The sequence below is a fragment of the Narcine bancroftii genome, chromosome 4 (assembly GCF_036971445.1).
Source record: "Narcine bancroftii isolate sNarBan1 chromosome 4, sNarBan1.hap1, whole genome shotgun sequence".
NCBI lineage: Eukaryota > Metazoa > Chordata > Chondrichthyes > Torpediniformes > Narcinidae > Narcine > Narcine bancroftii.
The window spans coordinates 47,417,340-47,441,537 of NC_091472.1; the positions used below are offsets into that span (position 1 = coordinate 47,417,340).

Here is a 24,198-nt window from a genome sequence, read left to right on the forward strand (position 1 = left end):
ATGTCCAGGCAGAGAGTTCATATGACCCTCCACAATCCACATGACAACCATGTACCCACATTCAATTTTTTAACACATAAAAACATGGATATGGGATCAGTGTGGTAAGTGGCATAGATTTCAAAAATGAGTCACATGACTACGACAACATTTTATCTTCATAGTCAAAATTCAGATTTATTCTCAGAGTATATACATGGTATCACATACAACACTGAGATTCTTTTTTCCTGTGGACCAGACAGAATTTATACTTAACCACAGTTTAGAAAAACTATACTCAAGAAAAGATCCATCTTTTCTGATTCCAAATTCTAAAGAAACGTCATTGACCTAAAACAACAAGTTTGCTTCTTTCCACAAATACTGCTAGACTTTCTGGATTTGCAGCTTTTTTAAAAAAAAAACATTATGCACTGCTTATGTTGTCGAAAACTTGGTTTCCAAATACATATGACTGTGGTTTAGTTTTGGAATAGTCCTTTTAATCTAACAAAACTTAATATTTATTTCTGGATTTCTTTAGTCATATCCACCCCACTGAATCACAAGATGCTTCTTCTCATGATGAATTTCTTGCAAACTAGAGCTGAGTATGGGTTATTGGTATAAATAAGTATGCTCAGTTGAGGACAAAACGTAGCTGAACTTTCTGTGTTCAATTGAATTTTGAATTAATTTAGAGATGCAGTAAAGTAACGAGTTCTTCTGGCTCAAATGACCAGGTCATTCAAATGCACCCATATGGCCAATTAACCTACAAACCCTGTACTTTTTTTGGAACATTATTACGTCTACTAAAATTTTCTAAAGAATCCATCTTTCCCAATATTTTTGCTTTTACTGTAGCCCATTCATTTAATTTTTCCTTTTTAACCACTCTATCTGTAGTTTCATCCATTTTTTTTCTTCCACTTTTTCTCTTTCATTTAAAATCTCAATTTCTGTTTCTAGCCTGGTCACTACTTTTAAAATATGATCCTGTTTGTTGTTAGTATTGTGATCTTTCAATAAAAGTACTTTCATTATTATCTTCATTAGTATATTTTTCTTTAGTTTATACTTGTAACTTTTTTTAAAACTTGGCTCACTGGATTAACATTTACCAGTTCATCCTCTACTGTACTTTGATTAGTCTCCAAATTGCCATTTTAGGAGAGAGCTCCTTCTTGCTTCTTCCAATTCTCCTTCACTGTGCGCATGCTCAGTCTCTTTTCCTTCCACAATGTCTTTTGGCTCCAATGCCGAAGGCATTTCACCATTCCTCCCAGGCATTGGGTTGTCTGAACGGGAGATAGAACAAGCCACAACCCCCAGCTTCTTCATACAAGTAGGCCCTTTTCCATTGGAAAAACTGTGCTTCTTGTTGGGAGCTCAAAGTCGCCAACAGTTGTTGATTCTTCTTCGATTTCTTCACCATAAAGGTCTTGTTACGGTTCCAGAGGATCCCAAAACCCAGCAGCAATAGAAATTCACCAAGACAAATGGTTACTGAAACAAAAGTTGCTTTTAATTTTCTTTAAACATAAAAACAGAATCAAACTTTAACTTATTACTATTAACTCAGCTTAACCCTTGTTATGTTTGAAGCCCCCTTGTTGTAAATCAAAGACAACCACAATATCAGTGCAGGCTAACTCAATGCTTTATTAATTATACTACAGCATTACTACGAAGTGTTCAGTATATATCAGTTCTGCACATCGTCACGCTCACGTAATGGTGTCATATCCATCACTCTTCCCCCCTCCTCCACCCAGCATACAGTCTTTGAAACGTGCAGGTGGGTGTGTGGTTCATTTGGATCTACAGAGGGGGATAGTATCGATCAGGGCACTTTGTTGTTGTAAAGGAGCTCTAGGCATGATCTGTTCTGGTTCATTGGTCAGGATATTACTGGGTGGTGGAGAAGATGATCGATGGCCTTTAAGTTGGGAGCGCAAAGATACAGTAGGCTGCTTGCCTGGTCTCTGGTTTCAGGTGCCCTTCTTGATGGTATCTCCTCGATCGGTGGTCCCAGGCCTTCTCTGTGCCTGTCGATGTGCAGTGGAGACGTTCCTACTGGTAGCCAGGTCGGCCTCTCACTGAACACATCGTTCTTTCCGGCTTTGGGTGTCATTGCGTCGACCACTGGTCTTAGTTGGTTGATATGTCTTTTCTATATCATGTCCTCCACTAAGATGTGATATGAGTGTGGGCTGAGTTTTTTCAGGACTACTCCCCATTCCCATGGAGCTTTACGGATGCAGTAGTGTTGCACCAAAACTGGTTCGTCCACTTCAATCAATCTTGCGTCTCTTTTAGTGGAAGCTGTCTGTTGCAGTCTAAGGCTGATATATATATATATATATATATTTTTTTTTTTTTAAATTTTAAATCACATAACAAAAAACCTAACCTCCCTCAACCACCCACTAATACCCTCCCTCCTCCCTTGCCCACCTACAAAGAAAAGAAAAAGGAGATCATCAGTAAATACAGTCATATTCAAACTTTTTAGCTGTGGAAACAGTGACATCCACTGAAGCGGACCAAGAGATCAAATTTTAACACCAATAGCTTTGAAGTATGGGCTCCAAACTTTAACAAAGAATAAATATTTATCTTTCAAATTATATGTTATCTCTTCTAAAAGAATCCAAGCTTACATTTCATTATGCCATCATTTCATGCTTAAAACCGAATCAGACTTCCATGTAATTGCTAAACATTTTTTAGAAACAGCCAAAACCAAACATTAAAATTCAATTTGATGCATAGTCAATCTCAACCCTAAAGCGAATGACTTAATATCCCCTAACAAAAAATAACAATGGATCAAATGGTAAATTCATTTTTAATGCCTGCTCTAAAAACAATTTAATTTGTAACCAAAAACTTTTAACTTTAGGACCACTCCAAGTTGAATAAAAAAAAGTACCAATTTCTTGACCACACCTAAAACACAAATCTGAAGAACTAAATTGAATTTTTTTTCCAATTTCTGAGGGGTTAAATACAATTAATGTAAAAAAATTATATTGCACCAGCCTATATCGAACATTTATGACCTTAGTAATACTATATTAACACAAATTTCTCCAAACACTTTCATTTTTCTATGTATTCAAATCCAATTTCCATTTCATTCTTGATTTATGGACATCTAACCTAGGCATTTTATTTTGTAATAACTTGTACATCTCGGAAATAAATTTACTTGAATCTTCCTTAGTAAGTAATAATTCTAAAGGAGATTGTCTAGGTAATTTTAAACTATGACCTAAATTCTTCTGATAAATTTTTTTAAATCTGCTAATATCAAAAAAAGTATTCAAAGGGATTTGAAACTTTTCTTTCATGCAATCAAAAGACAAAAATCTCCCTGCTTCAAAACAATCTTCTTTTTAAATCCCCATTTGACTTCATATTTTCAAAAACTGATTATCCACAGTAAAAGGAAAAAGTTTATTCTGATATAAAAGCATTTTCACTGAAATCTTCCCTTTTCCACCTATCTGATAATCAATTTTATTCCATAACTCAATTAAATGTTTTAAAATTGCTGCACAAATTAATAATTTTGAATTCCATTTATAAATAAATTCAACCATAAACTTCTTGTCAATTTTAGCCAACTCTATTTTAGCCCAAATAGAAGATTTAGTCGTATCAAACATTGCATTAATAAATTTCAATTCTGCTGCTTTATAATAATCTGAAAATGAGGAAGTTGTAAACCACCCAGTTCAAATTTCCAAGTCAATTTCTCCAGAGACACCCTATTCATTTCCCCTTTCCATAAAAAAATTCTTACAACTAAATTAAGATCCTTAAAAAATTTTCTGAGGCATGAAACAAGAAATAGATTGAAAAAAATACTGAACCCTTGGAAAGATATTCATTTTAATACAATTCACTCTTCCTATTAAAGTAATAGGCAAATTAGTCCATTTATTTAAATCTTTAATTTTATTAAATAATGGAATATAATTTAACCTATATAAATTTTATAAATTTCTATCAATTTGATTACCTAAATGTTTAATCGGATTATTTGTCCATCTACATCGAGCTACATCTTTACAACGATCATAATTTCCTTCTACCAACGACATAACTTCAGTTTTATAGCAATTAATTTTATAGCTCGATATTGCACCATAATCTTGCAGCTTTTTATATAAAGCTAAAGAATTCTCCAGATAACACAACATCCGCAAAAGGACTAATTTTATATTCCTCTACATTTACTTTAATCCCTTTAATATCAACATCTTGTCTTATCAATTGCGCCAATGGTTTAATTGCCAAAACGAACAATGCAGGAGATAAAGGACAGCCTTGCCTTGCCGACCGCATTAAAGGTAAAGATGAAGAAAGTTGTCCATTAGTAACTACTTTAGCCATAGGACTTCTATATAAAGCCCTAATCCAATTAATACATTTTGACTCAAATTTAAATCTTTGTAAAACTTTAAACAAATAATTCCATTCCAATCTATCAAAAGCTTTTTTTGCATCTGACGACAAAACTAATGCCATATCTATTTGTTTTTGAGAACTATGTATTAAACTAATTAATTTCGCTATATTGTCAGCAGAGTATATAGTCTTAATAAATCCTGACTGATCTAAATGAACTAACTCAGGTAAATATTCATTTACTCTATTTGCCAAAACTTTAGCCATGATCTTATAATCAACATTTAGTAATGATACAGCTCTATAAGATTCCGGCTTTTATCTAGGTATTACTGTTATCACAGCATTTGAAAAAGATTCAGGTAAAGAACAAGTTACAGTAGCTTGTTTTAATACTTCTATGAAGAAAGATATTAATAAATGTTTACATTTTTATAAAATTCAGACATAAATCCATCTTCTCCAGGAGACTTCCCATTTTGCATAGAATACCCTAAGGCTAGAGCTGGATGAGGTCCTCACCCGGGATGAGACATATAAGGCAATTGAACAACTGAAAAGTGGCAAAGCAGCAGGTATGGATGGAATCCCCCCAGAGGTCTGGAAGGCTGGCGGCAAAACTCTGCATGTCAAACTGCATGAGTTTTTCAAGCTTTGTTGGGACCAAGGAAAACTGCCTCAGGACCTTCGTGATGCCATCATCATCACCCTGTACAAAAACAAAGGCGAGAAATCAGACTGCTCAAACTACATGGGAATCACGCTGCTCTCCATTGCAGGCAAAATCTTCGCTAGGATACTCCTAAATAGAATAATACCTAGTGTCGCCGAGAATATTCTCCCAGAACCACAGTGCGGCTTTCACGCAAACAAAGGAACTACTGACATGGTCTTTGCCCTCAGACAGCTCCAAGATAAGTGCAGAGAACAAAACAAAGGACTCTACATCACCTTTGTTGACCTCACCAAAGCCTTCGACACCGTGAGCAGGAAAGGGCTTTGGCAAATACTAGAGCGCATCGGATGCCCCCCAAAGTTCCTCAACATGGTTATCCAACTGCACGAAAACCAACAAGGTCGGGTCAGATACAGCAATGAGCTCTCTGAACCCTTCTCCATTAACAATGGCGTGAAGCAAGGCTGTGTTCTCGCACCAACCCTCTTTTCAATCTTCTTCAGCATGATGCTGAACCAAGCCATGAAAGACCTCAACAATGAAGACGCTGTTTACATCCGGTTCCGCACGGATGGCAGTCTCTTCAATCTGAGGCGCCTGCAAGCTCACACCAAGACACAAGAGCAACTTGTCCGTGAACTACTCTTTGCAGACGATGCCGCTTTAGTTGCCCATTCAGAGCCAGCTCTTCAGCGCTTGACGTCCTGTTTTGCGGAAACTGCCAAAATGTTTGGCCTGGAAGTCAGCCTGAAGAAAATGGAGGTCCTCCATCAGCCAGCTCCCCACCATGACTACCAGCCCCCCCACATCTCCATCGGGCACACAAAACTCAAAACGGTCAACTAGTTTACCTATCTCGGCTGCACCATTTCATCAGATGCAAGGATAGACAATGAGATAGACAACAGACTCGCCAAGGCAAATAGCGCCTTTGGAAGACTACACAAAAGAGTCTGGAAAAACAACCAACTGAAAAACCTCACAAAGATAAGCGTATACAGAGCCGTTGTCATACCCACACTCCTGTTCAGCTCCGAATCATGGGTCCTCTACCGGCATCACCTACGGCTCCTAGAACGCTTCCACCAGCGTTGTCTCCACTCCATCCTCAACATTCATTGGAGCGCCTTCATCCCTAACATCGAAGTACTCAAGATGGCAGAGGCCAACAGCATCGAGTCCACGCTGCTGAAGATCCAGCTGCGCTGGGTGGGTCATGTCTCCAGAATGGAGGACCATCGCCTTCCCAAGATCGTGTTATATGGCGAGTTCTCCACTGGCCACCGTGACAGAGGTGCACCAAAGAAGAGGTACAAGGACTGCCTAAAGAAATCTCTTGGTGCCTGCCACATTGACCACCGCCAGTGGGCTGATATCGCCTCAAACCTTACATCTTGGCGCCTCACAGTTCGGCGGGCAGCAACCTCCTTTGAAGAAGACTGCAGAGCCCACCTCACTGACAAAAGACAAAGGAGGAAAAACCCAACACCAACCAACCAATTTTCCGCTGCAACCGTGTCTGCCTGTCCCGCATCGGACTTGTCAGCCACAAACGAGCCTGCAGCTGACGTGGACATTTACCCCCTCCATAAATCTTCGTCCGCGAAGCCAAGCCAAAGAAAAAAAAAGAATATCTTCTCTCAACGTAAACAGGGAGTCTAAATCTTTCTGAGCTTGGCCATTCAAAGATGGTAGTTGAAGCTTATGCAAAAAAGTCATCAATTTCATCTTCATTATTCAATGATTGAGATGAGTACAATTTAGTATAATCTCAAAGAATCATTTATACATTGTGGTTTATAAGTAATTCTCGAATTATTTTTAACAGCAGTAATAACCCTCGATACTTGCTCTGTTTTCAGTTGCCAAGCCAACACCTTATACTAGTTCTCCTAACTCATAGTATTTTTGTTTAGTTCTATCAAACAGTCTTTCCGCCCTATAAGTCTGAATTGAATTACAATGCATTTTCTTATTCTCCAATTCTGACCTCTTTTTCTCCGATGGGTTTTTTTTGTAAACTTTTTCTGAGGCTGATATTTGAACGTATTGCTGACAGTCTGGTCCTTAGATTTCTCCTGAACATCAGCTCTGGCGGTGTTCTTTTGGTGGTTGAATGTGGTGTGTTCTGGTAACAGCAGGACATCGACGATTTTAAGGGACAACGACGAATCTGAATCTGGTCTCAGTTTCATGGGTTTCTTGAAAGTTTGTATGAAACGTTCTGCTTCTCAGTTTGTACTTGGAAGTTATGGTGCAGACACGTGTACCAAATGTTATTGTTGCGCATGAAATCTTTAAATTCTGCTGATACCATTTGCAGGCCATTATCTGAGACGAGTTCAATGGGTAATCCATATGATGCAAAAACCTTTGAGTTTTTCAATGGTCTGACCTGCAGTCATTTTTCCCATTCAGATTACAGTCAGCCATTTCAAGTACGCGTTGACTACTATCAGAAAAATCTTTCCCGTTAATGGCCCCACAAAGTCTATGTGGATCCAATGCCATGGGTGTGATGGCCATTTCCATGGGTTTGCTTCAGCCTGAGGTGCTTTGGGTTGTGCCTCATGGCATGTACTGCACCTTTTAATTGTGTGTTCAATATCTTCCCCTATGGAAGGCCATCAGACATCCTGGCTAGTGCTTTCATACACACTATCCCTGGGTGGTTATTGTGTAGTTCGGCCAGGACATCTTGTTGCCTCTTCTTGGGAGTGACAGTCTGGGTTTTCCATGGTAGGCACCCTTCTTCAATGGACAGTTCGCATATCTGGTGTAATAGGGTTTCATTTCCTCTGACATTTCCTGACCTTCTTGCTACCATTGTGAATTAGAATACTCTGGACAGTATTGTATCTTTCTGGGTTTCCTTACTGATCCCCTTTGCTGTTATCAGAAGTTGATTCAGTTGACTTTGATTTATTTCTGTTGCTTCTGATGTCCATTTTACAATTGTTTTGTTCTGCTCCTTATCTGGGAGTGGTAAGCAAGAGAGGGCATCTGCATGGTTATTCTGTAGTGTTTTAAATCAAAATCGTATGCTGCCAATAGCATCACCCACATTTGAGTTTGAGCTGCCGCCACCATCAGTATTCCTTTTTTGGATCCCAATATTAGATTCAATGGTTTGTGGTCTGTCACCAATGTAAACAGGTATTGGTGAAATCTTTTTAGCCCGAAGATGATTGCTAGTCCTTCTCTTTCCAATTGAGCATAGTTCCGCTATGCCACGGGTTGTTCTCCCTTTTACTGATCGTACGGCACCCAATCCCATTGGCGACACGTCTACTGCCAGTATTTATTTATTTGTCTGGATTGTAATGAATTAAGATGTGGTTATTGCTAGTTAAAATTGTTTTTAGTTCTTCAACAGCTCATTTGGTTTCTGTGCTCGAGTACTATTTCTTATTCTTCTTAAGTAGTTCATTCAGGGGATTATATAACATAGACATGTTTGGAATGTGTTGGCGATAATGGTTTACTAGACCCAGAAATGATTATAGTTCTGTTTTGTTGGTCAGGTAGGGAGTATTCCATACAGCTTCTGTACCCTTGTTGTCCATTTTTACCCCTTCCTTATTGATGGTGAAACCTAAATAGGTCATCGATGGTGCCACAAACACACATTTGTCTTTTCGTAGTCGGTCGTTTGTCTGTTGTAGTCAATATCTAGGGTAGTTAGATGTTCAGTGTCATCCCTGCTGGTAATGATGATGTTGTCTTAAGTAGCAGCCTATGTTGAGTCCTTGCAGTAACTTGTCCATAATTGCTTGGACTATGGCAGATGCTGCTGATATTCTGTACGGCATGTGGGTTTATGTAAATAATCCCAAATGTGTGTTTATGGTTACATATATCTGGGAGCCTAAAGAAATCTCTTGGTGCCTGCCACATTGACCACCGCCAGTGGGCTGATATCGCCTCAAACCGTGCATCTTGCTGCCTCACAGTTCGGTGGGCAGCAACCTCCTTTGAAGAAGACCGCAGAGCCCACCTCACTGACCAAAGACAAAGGAGGAAAAACCCAACACCCAACCCCAACCAACCAATTTTCCCCTGCAACTGCTGCAACCCACTGGCGGTGGTCAATGTGGCAGGCACCAAGAGATTTCTTTAGGCAGTCCTTGTACCTTTTCTTTGGTGCACCTCTGTCACGGTGGCCAGTGGAGAGCTCGCCATATAACACGATCTTGGGAAGGCGATGGTCCTCCATTCTGGAGACGTGACCCATCCAGCGCAGCTGGATCTTCAGCAGCGTGGACTCGATGCTGTCGACCTCTGCCATCTCGAGTACTTCGACGTTAGGTGTGTAAGCGCTCCAATGGATGTTGAGGATGGAGCGGAGACAATGCTGGTGGAAGCGTTCTAGGAGCCGTAGGTGGTGCCGGTAGAGGACCCATGATTCGGAGCCGAACAGGAGTGTGGGTATGACAACGGCTCTGTATACGCTTATCTTTGTGAGGTTTTTCAGTTGGTTGTTTTTCCAGACTCTTTTGTGTAGTCTTCCAAAGGCGCTATTTGCCTTGGCGAGTCTGTTGTCTATCTCATTGTCGATCCTTGCATCTGATGAAATGGTGCAGCCGAGATAGGTAAACTGGTTGACCGTTTTGAGTTTTGTGTGCCCGATGGAGATGTGGGGAGGCTGGTAGTCATGGTGGGGAGCTGGCTGATGGAGGACCTCCATTTTCTTCAGGCTGACTTCCAGGCCAAACATTTTGGCAGTTTCCGCAAAGCAGGACGTCAAGCGCTGAAGAGCTGGCTCTGAATGGGCAACTAAAGCGGCATCATCTGCAAAGAGTAGTTCACGGACAAGTTTCTCTTGTGTCTTGGTGTGAGCTTGCAGGCGCCTCAGATTGAAGAGACTGCCATCCGTGCGGTACCGGATGTAAACAGCGTCTTCATTGTTGGGGTCTTTCATGGCTTGGTTCAGCATCATGCTGAAGAAGATTGAAAAGAGGGTTGGTGCGAGAACACAGCCTTGCTTCACGCCATTGTTAATGGCCCAGTCCACGGATGTGGATTACTTGTATAACATGTTTACTTTTGTTTGGTTCCTCTTCTATTTATTGGTATCCATGTTTTCAATGTCTGGGCTTTCTCTTGTCTCTTGTGCAAATTGTATTTTTCTGGAGCCTGCTGGTAATCTTTCTTTAGTTTAATCCTTGGGCATCTTGCTTTGATGTGCCTCTTCTCATTGCATGTGTGGCATTTGGCTTTTTTGAAATAGCAATTATAGGGACTGTGATTTGTCTTCCTTCAGCGAAAATGTTCTTGGCGGCAGGTTCCCGGCGGGAAAAATCTTGGTGCCAAAATTTATTGATAGCCAAGTCTCTCTGGCAGACATCTGCATTGCTTGTTGCTGTCTCAGCAGCAGTAGCAGTGTCTAATGCCACTTCAAGTGTCAGATTTCGTGTTGCAATTAGTTTTTCTCAGGTAGTTTGTCAGCAAAACCCATTACTAATTGATCTCTTAATGCACTGCCTCTGAATTGTCCAGATGCACAGTATCTAGTCAGTTTACACAATGCAGCCATGAAAGTTGGGACAGACTCTCCACGCTGTTGTTTACATCAGTAAAATTTATATCTTTCTGTCATTTCTGGAGATCGGTGATTAAGGTGCTGACCAATATTTGACAGATTTCACCATATTTTTTCGTCAAAAGCGATCTTAAGAGCTCATAGATGTCTCCTCCCCTTACGGATAAAAACAATGCCCATTTTTTTTATTCAATGCAGGATTATCAATAATATCATGAACAATGAAATGTGTTATTAGCCCAGAGGACCCCAAAACCCAGCAGCAATAGATATTCACCAAGATAAATGGTTACTTAAGCAAAAATTGCTTTTAATTATCTTTAAACATGAAAACAAAATCACACTTTAACTTAAGTAACCTAATTTAATCCCCTTCTAATTCTAAGTGCACGTGTATGCAATGTGTGTGTAAGTTCAGAAAAGTTCTTTGGTTCACAGTCCAATCTCACTTCTCATTCCTCCAAATTCACTGGTTGCAGGCAATTCTTATACTGTGCCCTTTAACATTTATGAAGTTCACCAGGCTTTGGTGCTAGAAAGGTAAATGGTTACCACTCAGGAAGGTTCTTGTCCGTTTTCAGAGAGATTTGTTGTTCGCTGGACACTGACAAAACTGATTCCTTGTAACCAGCCACTTCAGTGTCTTGCCGAAAAAACATGCCCCATCAGGGTTCTCCAGATGATAACCTCTTTCTTTCAGGTCACCACAGAGTTCCTTTTTGTTTCCCTTATTTCAAGTCAGTCCTCTCCTCTTGAATGAACCAAAAGGGCTTTGACCAGGCTGAACTAAGCAATCACAGCCAGTCTTCCAAATGGGATTTTCCACAAGCTTTCCAGCTTGTCCTGGTCCAGTCCCAGCTGCTGCTGCTGACTGTAAAACTGCAGAACTGAATTCTCTCTCCCTCTCTCTTATCAGAGAAAAAGCCTGTTTTACTCTCTCTGCTTGCAAAACCACATGACCCTCTTAGAACAGCAAGTTCCACTCCAGACAGCCTGTGGCTCTGCCGAGTTCTTTCATCTGTTGCCTTTTTGTAAACAATAATCCATTAGTGAAGTCTCTTGGGCACTCTCCAAAGCTTTTTCAAAGCCTCTTGGAGCAGGCCTGTTTAGCATGAGCAGAGCTCCAGTATTTTAAATAAGATCTGTTTTAAAATATTTGTATGTGACCTATACTAAAAAACCTGCCCCAATTTATCTCCCAAAAACATATCTATAATCTGTCACAAATAATTATCAAAACATTTTACATATGATTTCCAAGTGTATTTGCCTTCATTGAATCTGTCAAAGTGAGCTGTGGTGACTGCTGCCACCATCCCTTGAGATTCCCAACTTTTCGCTATCTTCTGTTGATAAGTGTGTTGAGTGAGTTCTTCCTTCCTCATCATCACTGTTACGTTTGAGGCCTCCTGTTGTAAATCAAAGACAGCCACCACGTCAGTGCAGGCTAACTCAATGCTTTACTTATTACATACTACAAGCATTACTACGAAGTGTTCAGTATAAATCAGTTCCCCACGTCATCACGTTCACGTAATGGTGTCATATCCAACACCCCCTTCTAATTCTAAGCGCACGTGTATGAAATGTGTACATGTTCAGGAAAGTTCTTTGATTCACAGTCCAATCTCACTTCTCACTTCTCCAAGTTCACCGGTATCAGGCAATTCTTCTACTGTGCACAGAATTTAACATTTATGAATTTTCACCAGGCTCTGGCATTTAAAGTTGAATGGTTACTGCTCGGGAAGGTTCATGTTCATTTCAGCGAGATATCCGTTGCTCATTGAACACACACAAACTGATTTACTTCCATCAATCACTTCAGTGTCTTGCCCTATCAGGGTTTTCCATATGATAACCTCTTCTTCCAGGTCACCACAGAGTTCCTCTTGTTTCCCTTATTTCAGGAGAAACACTCTAGCCGGCCATTTAGTAAGGACCCTTGTCGTAAGGACTACAAGGGTTTTTCAACAGGCTGAACTCGCATCCCATCTTCAAAATGGGTTTTCCACAAGCTTCCAAAAGCCACTGCAGAAGTCGGTTCTCATTCTCTCTCTCTCTTTCAGGGAAGAATCTTGTTTGGTCTTTTTTTTCTCTCTCTCTCTCTCTCTCTGCTTGCAAAACCACATGACACCCCCCTTCCCTTAGAACAGCAAACAGCAACCAGACAGATTGCTGACACTGGAATCAGTTTCTTTTGGGGTATCTGTTGGTTTTAAAACAATAATCCATTTACTCCACAGCATCAGTCCAATAAACACCTACTTGTGAAGTCCTTATGGCCATTCTTCAAAGTTTCTGTAAAGTCACTGTGGACATGACATCTCTCCTTAAGCATTTTAAATGAGATTTCTTCTGTGAAGTGTTACTGTCTTTGTGGTGACCAACATTAAACCCCCACAAACTCTTTTAAAGATATATTAATATATAATATACCTCATCACAGTCTATTCTTCCTTTTCTTCCCATTTAAATTACTATAAATTATTTTCCTTTTATTTTATAATTACCCAGAGCTTTGGGAACCCACATCCTTCCTCCTCTACAGCATGTGATGTCTCCCTTCCATAATCTTTCTTGTCACAATGTTGCATCTCACCTCCAATCAGCCACCTGTGGGTGCAAAACTAATCGTACAATTAATTGGAAGCTGTTCAGCCTCATGACTAAACTCCAGACCAACACCATCCAGTAGTCAAAGAGCAGCATACAGAAGAATCTTGCGTTTCTCACGCACACAGGCTGAGTGGGGTTCACATCAAGGCCTTGAAAAATATGCAACCATTCCCATCATGCTGTGAGTGACATCAACTTCAGGGTTATAAGATGCTTTAAAATATCCTCAGGTTCGACTTGTGAATAAATCTTGCCTGCCTTGAAGATAGTGTCTCATTTTAGATGTATTTTACTCATCCTTCAACATATCCTTTCATTTATTTGCTCTTTGACTAATGTCAAAACAAAAGTGAAAGATGGAGAACAAATTAAGACTTTCCCAAAAGGTTACTTTCAAAACCAGTATTTGAAGAAAATTGGGCCCATTTGCTGGGCGGGTCAACAGGACTAGGCTGAATAATAGGTTGGCACAGATGAGAAGGGCTGAAGGGCCAATTTCTGTGTTGTGGTCTTCTATGGTTCTAGATACCACTATAATAGTCAGTTGACATATTGGACAACCTGGCCCAGGATGTAACTTGTGACAGTGGGGTTTGCAAAACCAAGCCATCTGATTTTAAGGCTATTTAGCAACATACATATATATAGAACATTACAACACAGTATGGGGCCTCCATACACTACTACTCTCTGCTTTCTATATACAAGCCATTTTTAAAATTAACAGCCAAGGTTCCATGGTTCCATGCCTCATGAGTTTATAAACTAGACTCTCAAGGAGAGACCTTGTCAAATGCCTTACTAAAATTTATATAGACCACATCTACTGCCCTACCCTCATCAATTTCTTCAGTTACCGGCTCAAAAACTCAATTAGCCTTTTGAGTCATGTCCTTCCTTCACAAAGCCTTAAAAATCCTCTCCAAATGTTTGCACACCACTGACGCAAAACTCATTGGTCCATTATTCTCAGGATTCTTCCCATCACATTTTTTAAGCAAGGGGACAACATTTGCCCTTCTCCAATACTCTGGCACCAATCCTGTGGCCAAGGGGGACTCAAAGATCATAGCCAATGCCCCAGCTACCCATTCCCAAATATGTTCCTCTGTCCTGAGGTCTACCTGGAGGGCCTATAGACTAATCCCAATACAGTGTTTGCTCCCTTCCTATTTCTGACTTCAATCCACACCAACTCAGTAGACACCTCCTCTACAGTGTCCTCCCTTTTAACGGCTGTGATACTAACCCTGACCAGTAATGATACCCCAACCTCCCCCACTCTCTGACCTTTCATCCTATTCCTTTTAAAACACCTAAACCCCAGTACCTGCATCAGCCAATCCTGCCCATCCCCCAGCCAAGTCTCTAATGGTCACCACATTGTAGTTTCACATCATCCTAACCACGCTCATCCCTTTTATTCCTAATACTCTGCATTGAAATACACACATTTCAAATTGATTGCATTCATGCTTCCTCCCTGCCTTTCCTTCCTCAGAATCTCACAACACATTCCATCATCCTTCTCAACTTTTGCCCTGTTCTCTACCCTCACATTCTGGTTCCCATCTCCCTCAACAGTTCTCCCAAACCTGCCTGCCAGGATATTGGTCTCTCTCTAGTTCAGGTGCAGCCTGTCCTTTTTGTACAGGTCAGACCTTCCCAGAAGAGATCCCAATGATCTACAATTTTAAACCCCTGCACCAACTTTTCAGCCACGCATTCATTCAACCACAACTGTCGTGTGGCACAAGCAGCAATCCCAAGATTACTATCTTTGAGGTCCTGCTTTTCAGCTTCCTTCTTAACTCCCTATATTCCCTCTTCAGGGCCTCATCCCCACTCCTATCTAGGTCATTGGTACCAACGTGGAGCGCGACAACTGGCTGCTCACCCTCCTGCTTGAGAATGTTGTGGTCTCGATCAGAAATGACCCTGACCCTGGCACTTGGAAGGCATCCAGGATCCTCAATCTCTTAACTGTTTGCCTAACTAGTGAATGCCCAATCACTATCACTCTCCTCTTCTCCCCTTCTGTGCCAAAGAGCCAGATTATTGCCAGAGACATGACCTCTATGACTTATCCTTGGTAGATTGTCCCCTTCAACAGTATTCAAAACAGTATGCTTATTGTTGAGAGGAACGGCCACAGGGATGTTCTGCACTGTCTACTTATTCCCCTTACCTTTTATAACAAGTCACCCAGCTACCTGCCTCCTGACATTTCAGGGTGACTTTCTCCCTAAAGCTCTTGTCTATCACTCTCTCTGTCTCCCGAAAATCCAGAGTTCATCCATCTCTAGATCCAATTCCTTAACTCGGTGTGTCACGAGTTGAAGCTGGATGCATCTCTTTTAGGCGTAGTCATTAGAGACAATTGTGCTGTCGCAGATTTCCCACACCCTGCATTCGGAGCACTCCACTACTCTAGCTGACGTCTACATTGTGCAAAGGTCACACCTGGCATTAACTTCATTCAGGTAATCTAGTCTTCAGCCTCTTCTCGTCAAAACCTCTTGAGCCAAAGTCTCAAACAACCACTCATACACTGAGTTTCTTGAGCCAAAGCCTCAAGCAACTACCCTATACTGATCCTCTCAAGCCAAAGCTTCAAACGATCACTCCTAGACTGAGCCACTCACACACTTGCCACTCTGCCACATGGTTCCTCACTTTTATGGTGATGCTCCACTAGAACTCCTTGTCACGTTATTGCAGCTCCTCCAATCTCCTGCTTGCTAGCTGCTACTGACTTTTGTACTCTCTCTGCAAGAGGCCCTAAAGTCACTTGATTGCAGACCCTCCAATCACTTGCTTGCTAACTGCAACTTACTCTTATAAACTCTCCTGAAGAGGTCCCAAGGTCATGTGATTGTAGTTCATCCAAAGAAAAATTTGTACCTAATTATCTGTGATGTTTTTTAATACTTGTTGTTACAAGATCAAACCAGCAACCACAAAGAAGGCATATCACACAGGGGTAAAGAAGAAAAATTACTTTATTAACAAAAAAATTACCTTCAATCTTTCATTCAAAATCCCCCCTTTTATAACAATGCCCACTGGTTACTATGCAAATTCCTATAACAGTGTAAAACTAATAAATTCCCCAGCCTAAATATAACATATGTAATTAAAGTCTGTTATATTTCCAACCAGCCCACAGAAAAACTTAGACACAAAACAAACACAAAACACACAAGACTCACAAAACTTCGATCTCAACCAAAGCAAAGATCATAGACAAAATACAGTTTGTTTGGTAAACTGAAGCCAAAAGATCTTTGAGAGAGAGGGTGAGCACAAAATTCAAAGTTGTCTTGTGTTGCTTGCAGAGAGAGGAACAATGACTTGGTCCGGATCCTTCTGGCTGCCTTCAGAATGTTCATCCCTTTTAAAATGCCCAACATTCTAAACTGTCCTCCAGACCATGACTCATGCTCTGGGCCTTCTTCCACTCCACAGCACCACCAAGTGGTGGTTTATCGTCCAAGTCCAGAATTTTTTTTCCATTTTCTGCACATGCTCAGTCCGTCTCCCACTCTCTCAGCAGTGCACCTTCATCTTGGCTCTCTAAGGGCAAACTGTCACTTTTTAACATAAAACCACACAACATATAGGCCAATACACAACACAGAACTCTGTAACATTGTCTAGATTAGATGCATCGTGGAACATTTAAATGTACAATGTTTAGAGCAGGTGAAACATTTTTCGTTTCGGTTAGTATTGCTCTGATTTTTGGCTTCATGTGGGAGAAGGAGCCAGAGCAGTGACAATGATAAAAGCAAGAGCTGAGTCTTTAACTCTGGGATTTCACTGAAATTAATGATTCCCACCTGATCTGATTGGCGTTGCTGCGATGTACACTTGGGCTGATTAAACTTGGGCATTTGTAGTCAAAACATCAGGCCTGAGCTCTTCCTCAAGGTATGAGTAAAAAAAAAAGGCTAGTGTCTGAATTAAAGTCTGGGGAAAGAAAGAGTGAAGAATGAGATGAGGAGTACAGACTAACCGATAAAAGATGTTAATTGGATATGATAAGTAGAAAGGTGAGAATTGATTTCAGCTCTGTGAAAGGATACTAAGGGAAAAGGAGAGCGAGAGAGAGCTAGAGGAAAGGAAACAGGTGGACATAAAATGGGGGGGTGTTTTAATGGAAACTGGAGGTCAATTTTAATGCCATCTGGTTAGAGAGTGCCTAGATGCACGATGAAGTGCTGTTCCTCAAATTTGTAGGTGGTCTCAGTCTGGTAGTGCATCAGACCATAGACTGATTGTCAATTGTAGCTTTGTTGAGTCATTCCACCAGCAGTTATTAAAAAAGAATTGTGTACAAAAAAAATAAATGTAACCAGCATTCATAAGACAAATTATGTCAATGCACTCCAAGTTTAACAAGTGGTGAGAGGCTGTGAACCATAATTTTTTAGTAACCCAAGTAAGTGTCATTAAAATGACAGATTATGTAGGCTGCTTTCCAGCAGGGCAAGCAGGATTAATATTGGGGTTGATAATTTGGTATCAATGTGGTTATATTCTTCCTTTTGGTTTAATTTTTCAATAATTTGCCTGTGATAGGCTGTAATTTAACATCTTGTATTAATCACAAATGGCTTATTCCTGCAGGTACATATATGTTCCTCTAGGAGGGTCGCAGCATGGTTTACTAAGAATGATGTTTTCCTCTGCCATGGCCTTCAGTTTTGTATGTTACTGGCATGGTGGCCATAGTTTCATGCTATACTGGGCAGTTATGAACTGGGTTGGAGTGATGATAGAAAATATACTGAAGATGATTTGTTCCAGTTCACCTGCTCAAGAGATCATTGTGAGTGTCACATCTATGCATTTACTGAAGAAAGTGTTGGAAGAATTTGATTTTTTTAAAGTGTTTCTAATTTGCAATTTAAATTGAGAAATGTTTTATTTGTCTCATCCTGAGGAGCAATTGTAAAACCATTTGGGAAATGATAACTAATTTGTAAATATACCAGTTTCTCAATTAATCTTCCATAATAATGCCACATAAAACACAAAAACAGGTAAATGTAAGCTAAATGCAAGGTGATTATTGCTATTTGTTGCACAATCCTAAAGTTCATATAAATTAGAGATTTGCTTAATAATAATTGCCACCAACAATGCTTGAAATCGTAATCTGTTCATAATCATTGAAAATATAATTTAGCTAAGCTGTTTAATTAGTGCAATTAGTGACTAAGAAGAGGGGAGGTGATGGGAATAAAGAAAACAATTTTATTTTTCCAAACACCTTGTTTAATAATATCTACTTATCATTTGGTTGCTGTAATTGCTCCTTGAATTTCAAAATGGTGTTGGCAGTGATTGCATAGGCTTGGTTAAATTGGTGTGGATATTAACTAGTGTGCAGTGACTATCCTCTGGAAGTATGTAGATCATAAACAGTTTGCAGTTCTGCCATTTTTGAATGATGATAAGATAATGGGCACTCCTGGCTTGATCAAACACCTTCAGTCGCAAGAAAGATCCTCACCAGTGCCATTTAACTGTTACCAACTGCTTAAAAGTGAATTGGTTGAATTCTTCTTTTGCTACTATTCCTAAGAGTTTCTTAGAACCAGTCAACATTACAGCTCTGAAAACAAGGCCTTCAGCCCTTCCAGTCTGTGCTAAACTCTTATTCTGCCAAGTCCCACTGATCTGCACCCAGGCCATAGCCCTCCATACCCCTCCCATCCACGTACCTGTCCACATTTTTCTTGAATGTTAAAATTGAACCCGCATTCACCACTTCAGCTGGCAGCTTGTTTCATACTCCCATCACTCTCTTTGTGAAAATTTTCCCCCTCATGTTCTCCCTAAACTTCTTCCCATTTATCCTAAACCCATGTCCTCTGATTCTCATCTAATTTCTATGGAAAAAGCCTGCTTGCTTTACTCTATTTACAAACATTATAATTTTGTATACCTCTATCAAATCTTCCCCCTCATGCTTCAGGAAGTAAAATCTTAACCTGTTTAACCTTTCCCTATAACTCAGTTCCTCAAGTCCAGGTAAAATCCAAATAAATATTTTCTGCCCTCTTTTGATTTTTATTGATATCTTTCCTGTACACACTGCATATAAAACTCCCAAATTTGGCCTCACCAGTGTCTTGTACAACTTTATCTTAACTTCCCATCTTCTCTACTCAATACTTCGATTTGTGAAGGCCAATGTGCCAAAAACCCTCTTTAGCACCCTATCTATCTGTGATGCCACTTTCGGGGAATTGTGTATTCCCAGATCCCTCTGTTCTAACGCATTCTTCAGTGCCTTACCATTTACTGTTTATGCCCTATCTTGGTTTGTCCTTACAAAAAGTGGTACATCACACTTATCTGAATTAAAATGGCTCCCATTTTTCCAGCTAGTGCAGATCCCTGTGAAAGCCTTCCTTGCTGACCACTACACATTCAATCTTTGGGTTATCTGCAAACTTGATGATCCAATTTACCGTATTAACATCTAGATGACTGATGTAGATAACGAACAACATTGAACCCAACACCTATCCTTGAGGCTCACCACTAGACACAGACCTCCGGTCAAAGAAGCAATCATCCACTACCACTCTCTGGCTTCTCCCATAGAGTCAATGTCAAATCCAGTTTACTATCTCACCATGAATACCGAGTGACTGAAGCTTTCTGACTAAGCTTCCATGTAGGACCTTGTCAAAGCCTTACTACAGTCCATGTAGAAAACATCCACAGACTTTCCTCTTTTTTTGAAAATTTTATTTAAGAATTTTACAAAATAAACATATACAATATACTTATCTAAAAAAAATACCTCCTACTACCCCCCCCCTTCCCCCCACTCCCACCTAACACCCCCAACAATCCACCCCCCTTTGGAGCTTTTTTAAAAAATAAACAATTATATTGGGTTTTAACAGGTTGCTGTTTGGTGTCCCATCTTTCAACAGCCTTTCCTTCATCAACTTTCCTGGTAACTGCCTCAAAAAACCACCAAGATTTTTAAAATACGACCTTGAACGTACAGAGCCATGTTGACTATCCCGAATTAGTCCCCAACTATCCAAATACTTGTATATCCGATCCCTTAGAAGACATTCCAATAACTTTTACCTACCACTGAAGGTAGGCTCACTGGTGTATAATTTCCTTGGTTATTTTTGTAGCCTTTTTTAAACAATATTACAATGTGAGCCAGCCTCCAAACGTCCGGCATATCACCTATGGCAAGGACATTTTAAATCTGCCAGGGCCCCTCAGTTTCTACACTAGCCTTCCTCAAAGTCCGAGGGAATATCTTTCAGGGCATGGGGATTTATCCATCTTTATTTACTTTAAAACAGCAAGCACCTCCTCCTTTTTAATTTGTGTAGGTTCCATGACCACAGTGCTTGTTTGCCAATTTTCTGAGTAAATGCAGATGCAAACAAAAACCATTCAAGGTCTCTCCCCATTTCTATGGCTGCATATGTAGCCAATCACTCTGTTCTTCAAGAGGACCAATTATTTTCCATAACTATCCTTTTCTTTTTAATATACTTATAAAGCCCTTTGAATTTTTATTCACCTTTTTTGTCAAAGTAACCTCATTTCTTCTTTTAGCCCTTCTGATTACACTCGTTTTTTTCCAGCTTTTTATACTCCACAAGTATCTCATTTGCTCCATGTTACCGATATCTGCTATAAACCTCTCTCTTCTTAACCAAATCCCTAATATCCCTCAAAAACCAAGGTTCTCTATGCCTGTTAACTTTTCCTTTAATCCTGTCAGGAATATATAAACTCTATACTCTCAAAATGTCACTTTTGAAGGTCTTCTACTTAGTGAGCACATCCTTGCCAGAAAGCAACCTAACCCAATCCATGGTTTCTAGATCCTGTTTCATTTCCTCAAAATTGTTCTTTCTCCAATTTGTAATTTCAATCTGAGGACCACATCTATCCTTATCCATAATTATCTTAAAACTACAGTAATGGCATTATGATCACTGGACCCAAATTGTTTCCCTACACAGCTGTCAACTGTCCTGTCTCGTTCATTAATAGGAGATCCAGTATTGTACTCTGTCTTGTCAATATCTCTAAGTATTGATTTTTTAAAACTTTTACTGAACACATTTGACAAACTTTAAGCCATCCAGCCCTTTTACAGTATGTCAACATGAGGAAGGTAAAATTAACTACTACCATGGTTTGTGTGGCTGTTAGTGCAACACTGTTACAGTTCCAGTGATTGGGTCTGAGGTTCAAATCCCATATTGTCTGTAAGGAGTCTATTCATTCTCCCCGTGCCTGCTTGGGTTTCCTCCAGGTGTTCCAATTTCCTTCCATTGTTCAAATTATACCAGGGTTGTAGGTCAATTGGATATAATTGGGTGGCATGGGCTTCTAAGCCAAAAGGGCCTGTTACCATGCTATATGTCTAAGTATTTTTAAAAATTGCATTTAAAAATCACAACTTTGTTTCTGTAGCTGCCTGCTATCTCCCTGCAGATTTCCTCCTTCAATTCTCTTTATTAGGTGGTCATACCTTTTTAATTCTTCAGTAGATGAGCCCTCTAGTCTATCCTGTCTGAGAAGAGCTAAGATATTTTCCATGACAAGCAATGCTACTCTTCCCCCTTTCATCCTTCCTGTTCTATTGCGCATGAAAAGACAGAAACCCTGAACATTGAGCTGCCAGTCCTGCCCCTCCTGCAACCAAGTTTCACTAAGGGCTTCAATGACATAATTCCATTTGCCAATCCATGCTGTAAGTTTGTCTGCCTTTCCTTTTTTTTTAAACTTTATTTATTCGTTCAAAATACAGATAATAAGTAACATATATAACAATAAACTCAAGATGAATGATATATTTTATATATATAAAAGAAAAAAGAAAGAAAAAAAAAGAGAACCCCCCCTTTCAGCCAACTCTCCTAAGGAGAGCCAAAAAGAGAGAAAAAATAAATAAAGAAAAATTAAAATCTAATCAATGTAAATCAAAATGTAAATATTCTGAATATAACAACCACTTATTAATTAAAAACCTATAATTATCTCATGAAACATATGTGATTTTTTCCATTATTAAGCAATATTTCATCTCATTATGCCATCTATTAATATCAATCATATTTGTATCTTTCCATGTACTAGCAATACATTTTTTCGCTACAGATAATGCTAAATATACAAAAGCAAGTTGAAATTTATCTAATCCCAGACCTTTCAGAGGTAGCAAACTACCCAATAAAAATACTATCGGATCTAAAAGTATTTTAATCTTATACAGGTATTCCAGAAACAATTGTATTTTCTTCCAAAAAGATTGTGTGTATATATATATATATATATATATATATATGTATATACACATGACCAAACCGCGTGAAAAAAAGTTCCAACAGTGTTACCACATCTAAAACACAAATCTGATTCATGAAAACCATACTTTTTTAGTTTTTCAGGTGTCAAGTATAATTGATGTAAAAATTATAATCAATCATTGCATAGTGTGCATTTATCAGTCTAGTTACACTATCATAACAAATATCTGACCAATCATCCTCGGAAAAAATAAAACCAATTTCTGCTTCCCATTTACCTTTAGATTTATCCCAACCCTTTTTATCCATACAATCCTGTAATATTTTATACATAACTGAAATATAACCCTTCTCTGGTACCTTCATAAGAAAAGTCTCAAATTTAGTCATTTCAGGTAAAATCATATCTCTACCAAACTCATGCTTTACCAAAGATCGAATTTGATAATAAAGAAACAAAGAATTCTTATCAATACCATAACTGTCCCTCATCTGATCAAAAGATAAAAATTTACCTTCTTTAAAACAATCTCGCAAATTTTTCACAACTTTAAATCTCCAATATAATAAACCGATTATGTATTGAGAAAGAAATAAGTTGATTATTATACAATGGAGTCAAGACCGACAATTCACCACTAGAACCTATCATTTTCTTTGTCCACAGCTTCATTAAATGTTTCAATATAGGCACATTATGTTGCTGTAACAAATTTACATTCCATCTAAACAAAAATTGATGTATTTCAAATTCAAAAATATTTGCCATCTCAATTTTGGCCCAACTAGGGGGCCGTTCCAAATCCATCAATGAACTAATAAATTTAAGTTGGGCTGCTTAATAATAATTTTGAAAATATGGTAAACGTAGTCCCCCTAGGTCATATTTCCAAGTTAATTTATTCAAGGTGACTCTTGAAAATTTAAGCTCCATAAAAACTCCCTAACCATTGAATTCAAATCTCGAAAAAAAAATATTATCAAGTAAATACAGAATAGATTGAAATAAATATTGTATTCGTGGAAAAATATTCATCTTAATTGTATTTATTCTACCCAATAAATTAATAGGCAGATCTTTCCATTTAATCAAATCAGTTTTAATTTTTTAAATTAAATTTAATTTAATAATATTGGGTTTTAATTTAATTTATATAAAGATTGATAATTAACATCCATGATTATACCCAAATACTTAATTCGATCCATCCATTTCAAATTAAGAATGTTTTTATAAGCTGAATAATCTCCTTCACTCACCGGTAATATTTTGCTTTTTTCCAAGTTAACTTTATATCCAGAAAGACGTCCATATTGCATCAAACACTCCTTCAGATGCAAAAGTGATTGAGCTGGATTTGTTAGGTACACCAATACATCATCAGCAAATAAATTAATTTTATATTCCTCAGCTAAAACTTTCATACCCTGTATCTGTGTATTCTGTCTTATCAACTGTGCCAAGGGTTTGATCACTAACGCAAGTAAAGCTGGTGATAAAGGACAACCTTGACGAGTAGATCGGGTCAGTTTAAACGGTTCCGAAAACAAACCATTCGTCAATACTCGAGCTACTGGTTTACTATATAAAGCCTTAATCCAACCAATAAAAAAAGGACCAAACTTAAATTTCTTCAAAA

General features: G+C 39.1%; 1 protein-coding gene across 21 annotated transcripts in view; it reads left to right on the forward strand.

Annotated features, from left to right (window-relative positions):
• hhat (hedgehog acyltransferase) overlaps nucleotides 1–24,198 on the forward strand; it is a 210,601-nt gene that overhangs the window by 90,531 nt on the left and 95,872 nt on the right. For 14 of the 21 annotated variants that reach the window (XM_069931184.1, XM_069931185.1, XM_069931181.1 and 11 more), the window contains one exon: nucleotides 17,874–18,075. The exons of the other annotated variants lie outside the window; for them this stretch is intronic. In XM_069931184.1, the coding sequence (XP_069787285.1) occupies nucleotides 17,874–18,075 (202 nt within the window). The remainder of the gene's footprint in view (nucleotides 1–17,873; nucleotides 18,076–24,198) is intronic. 21 annotated transcript variants of the gene reach the window in all.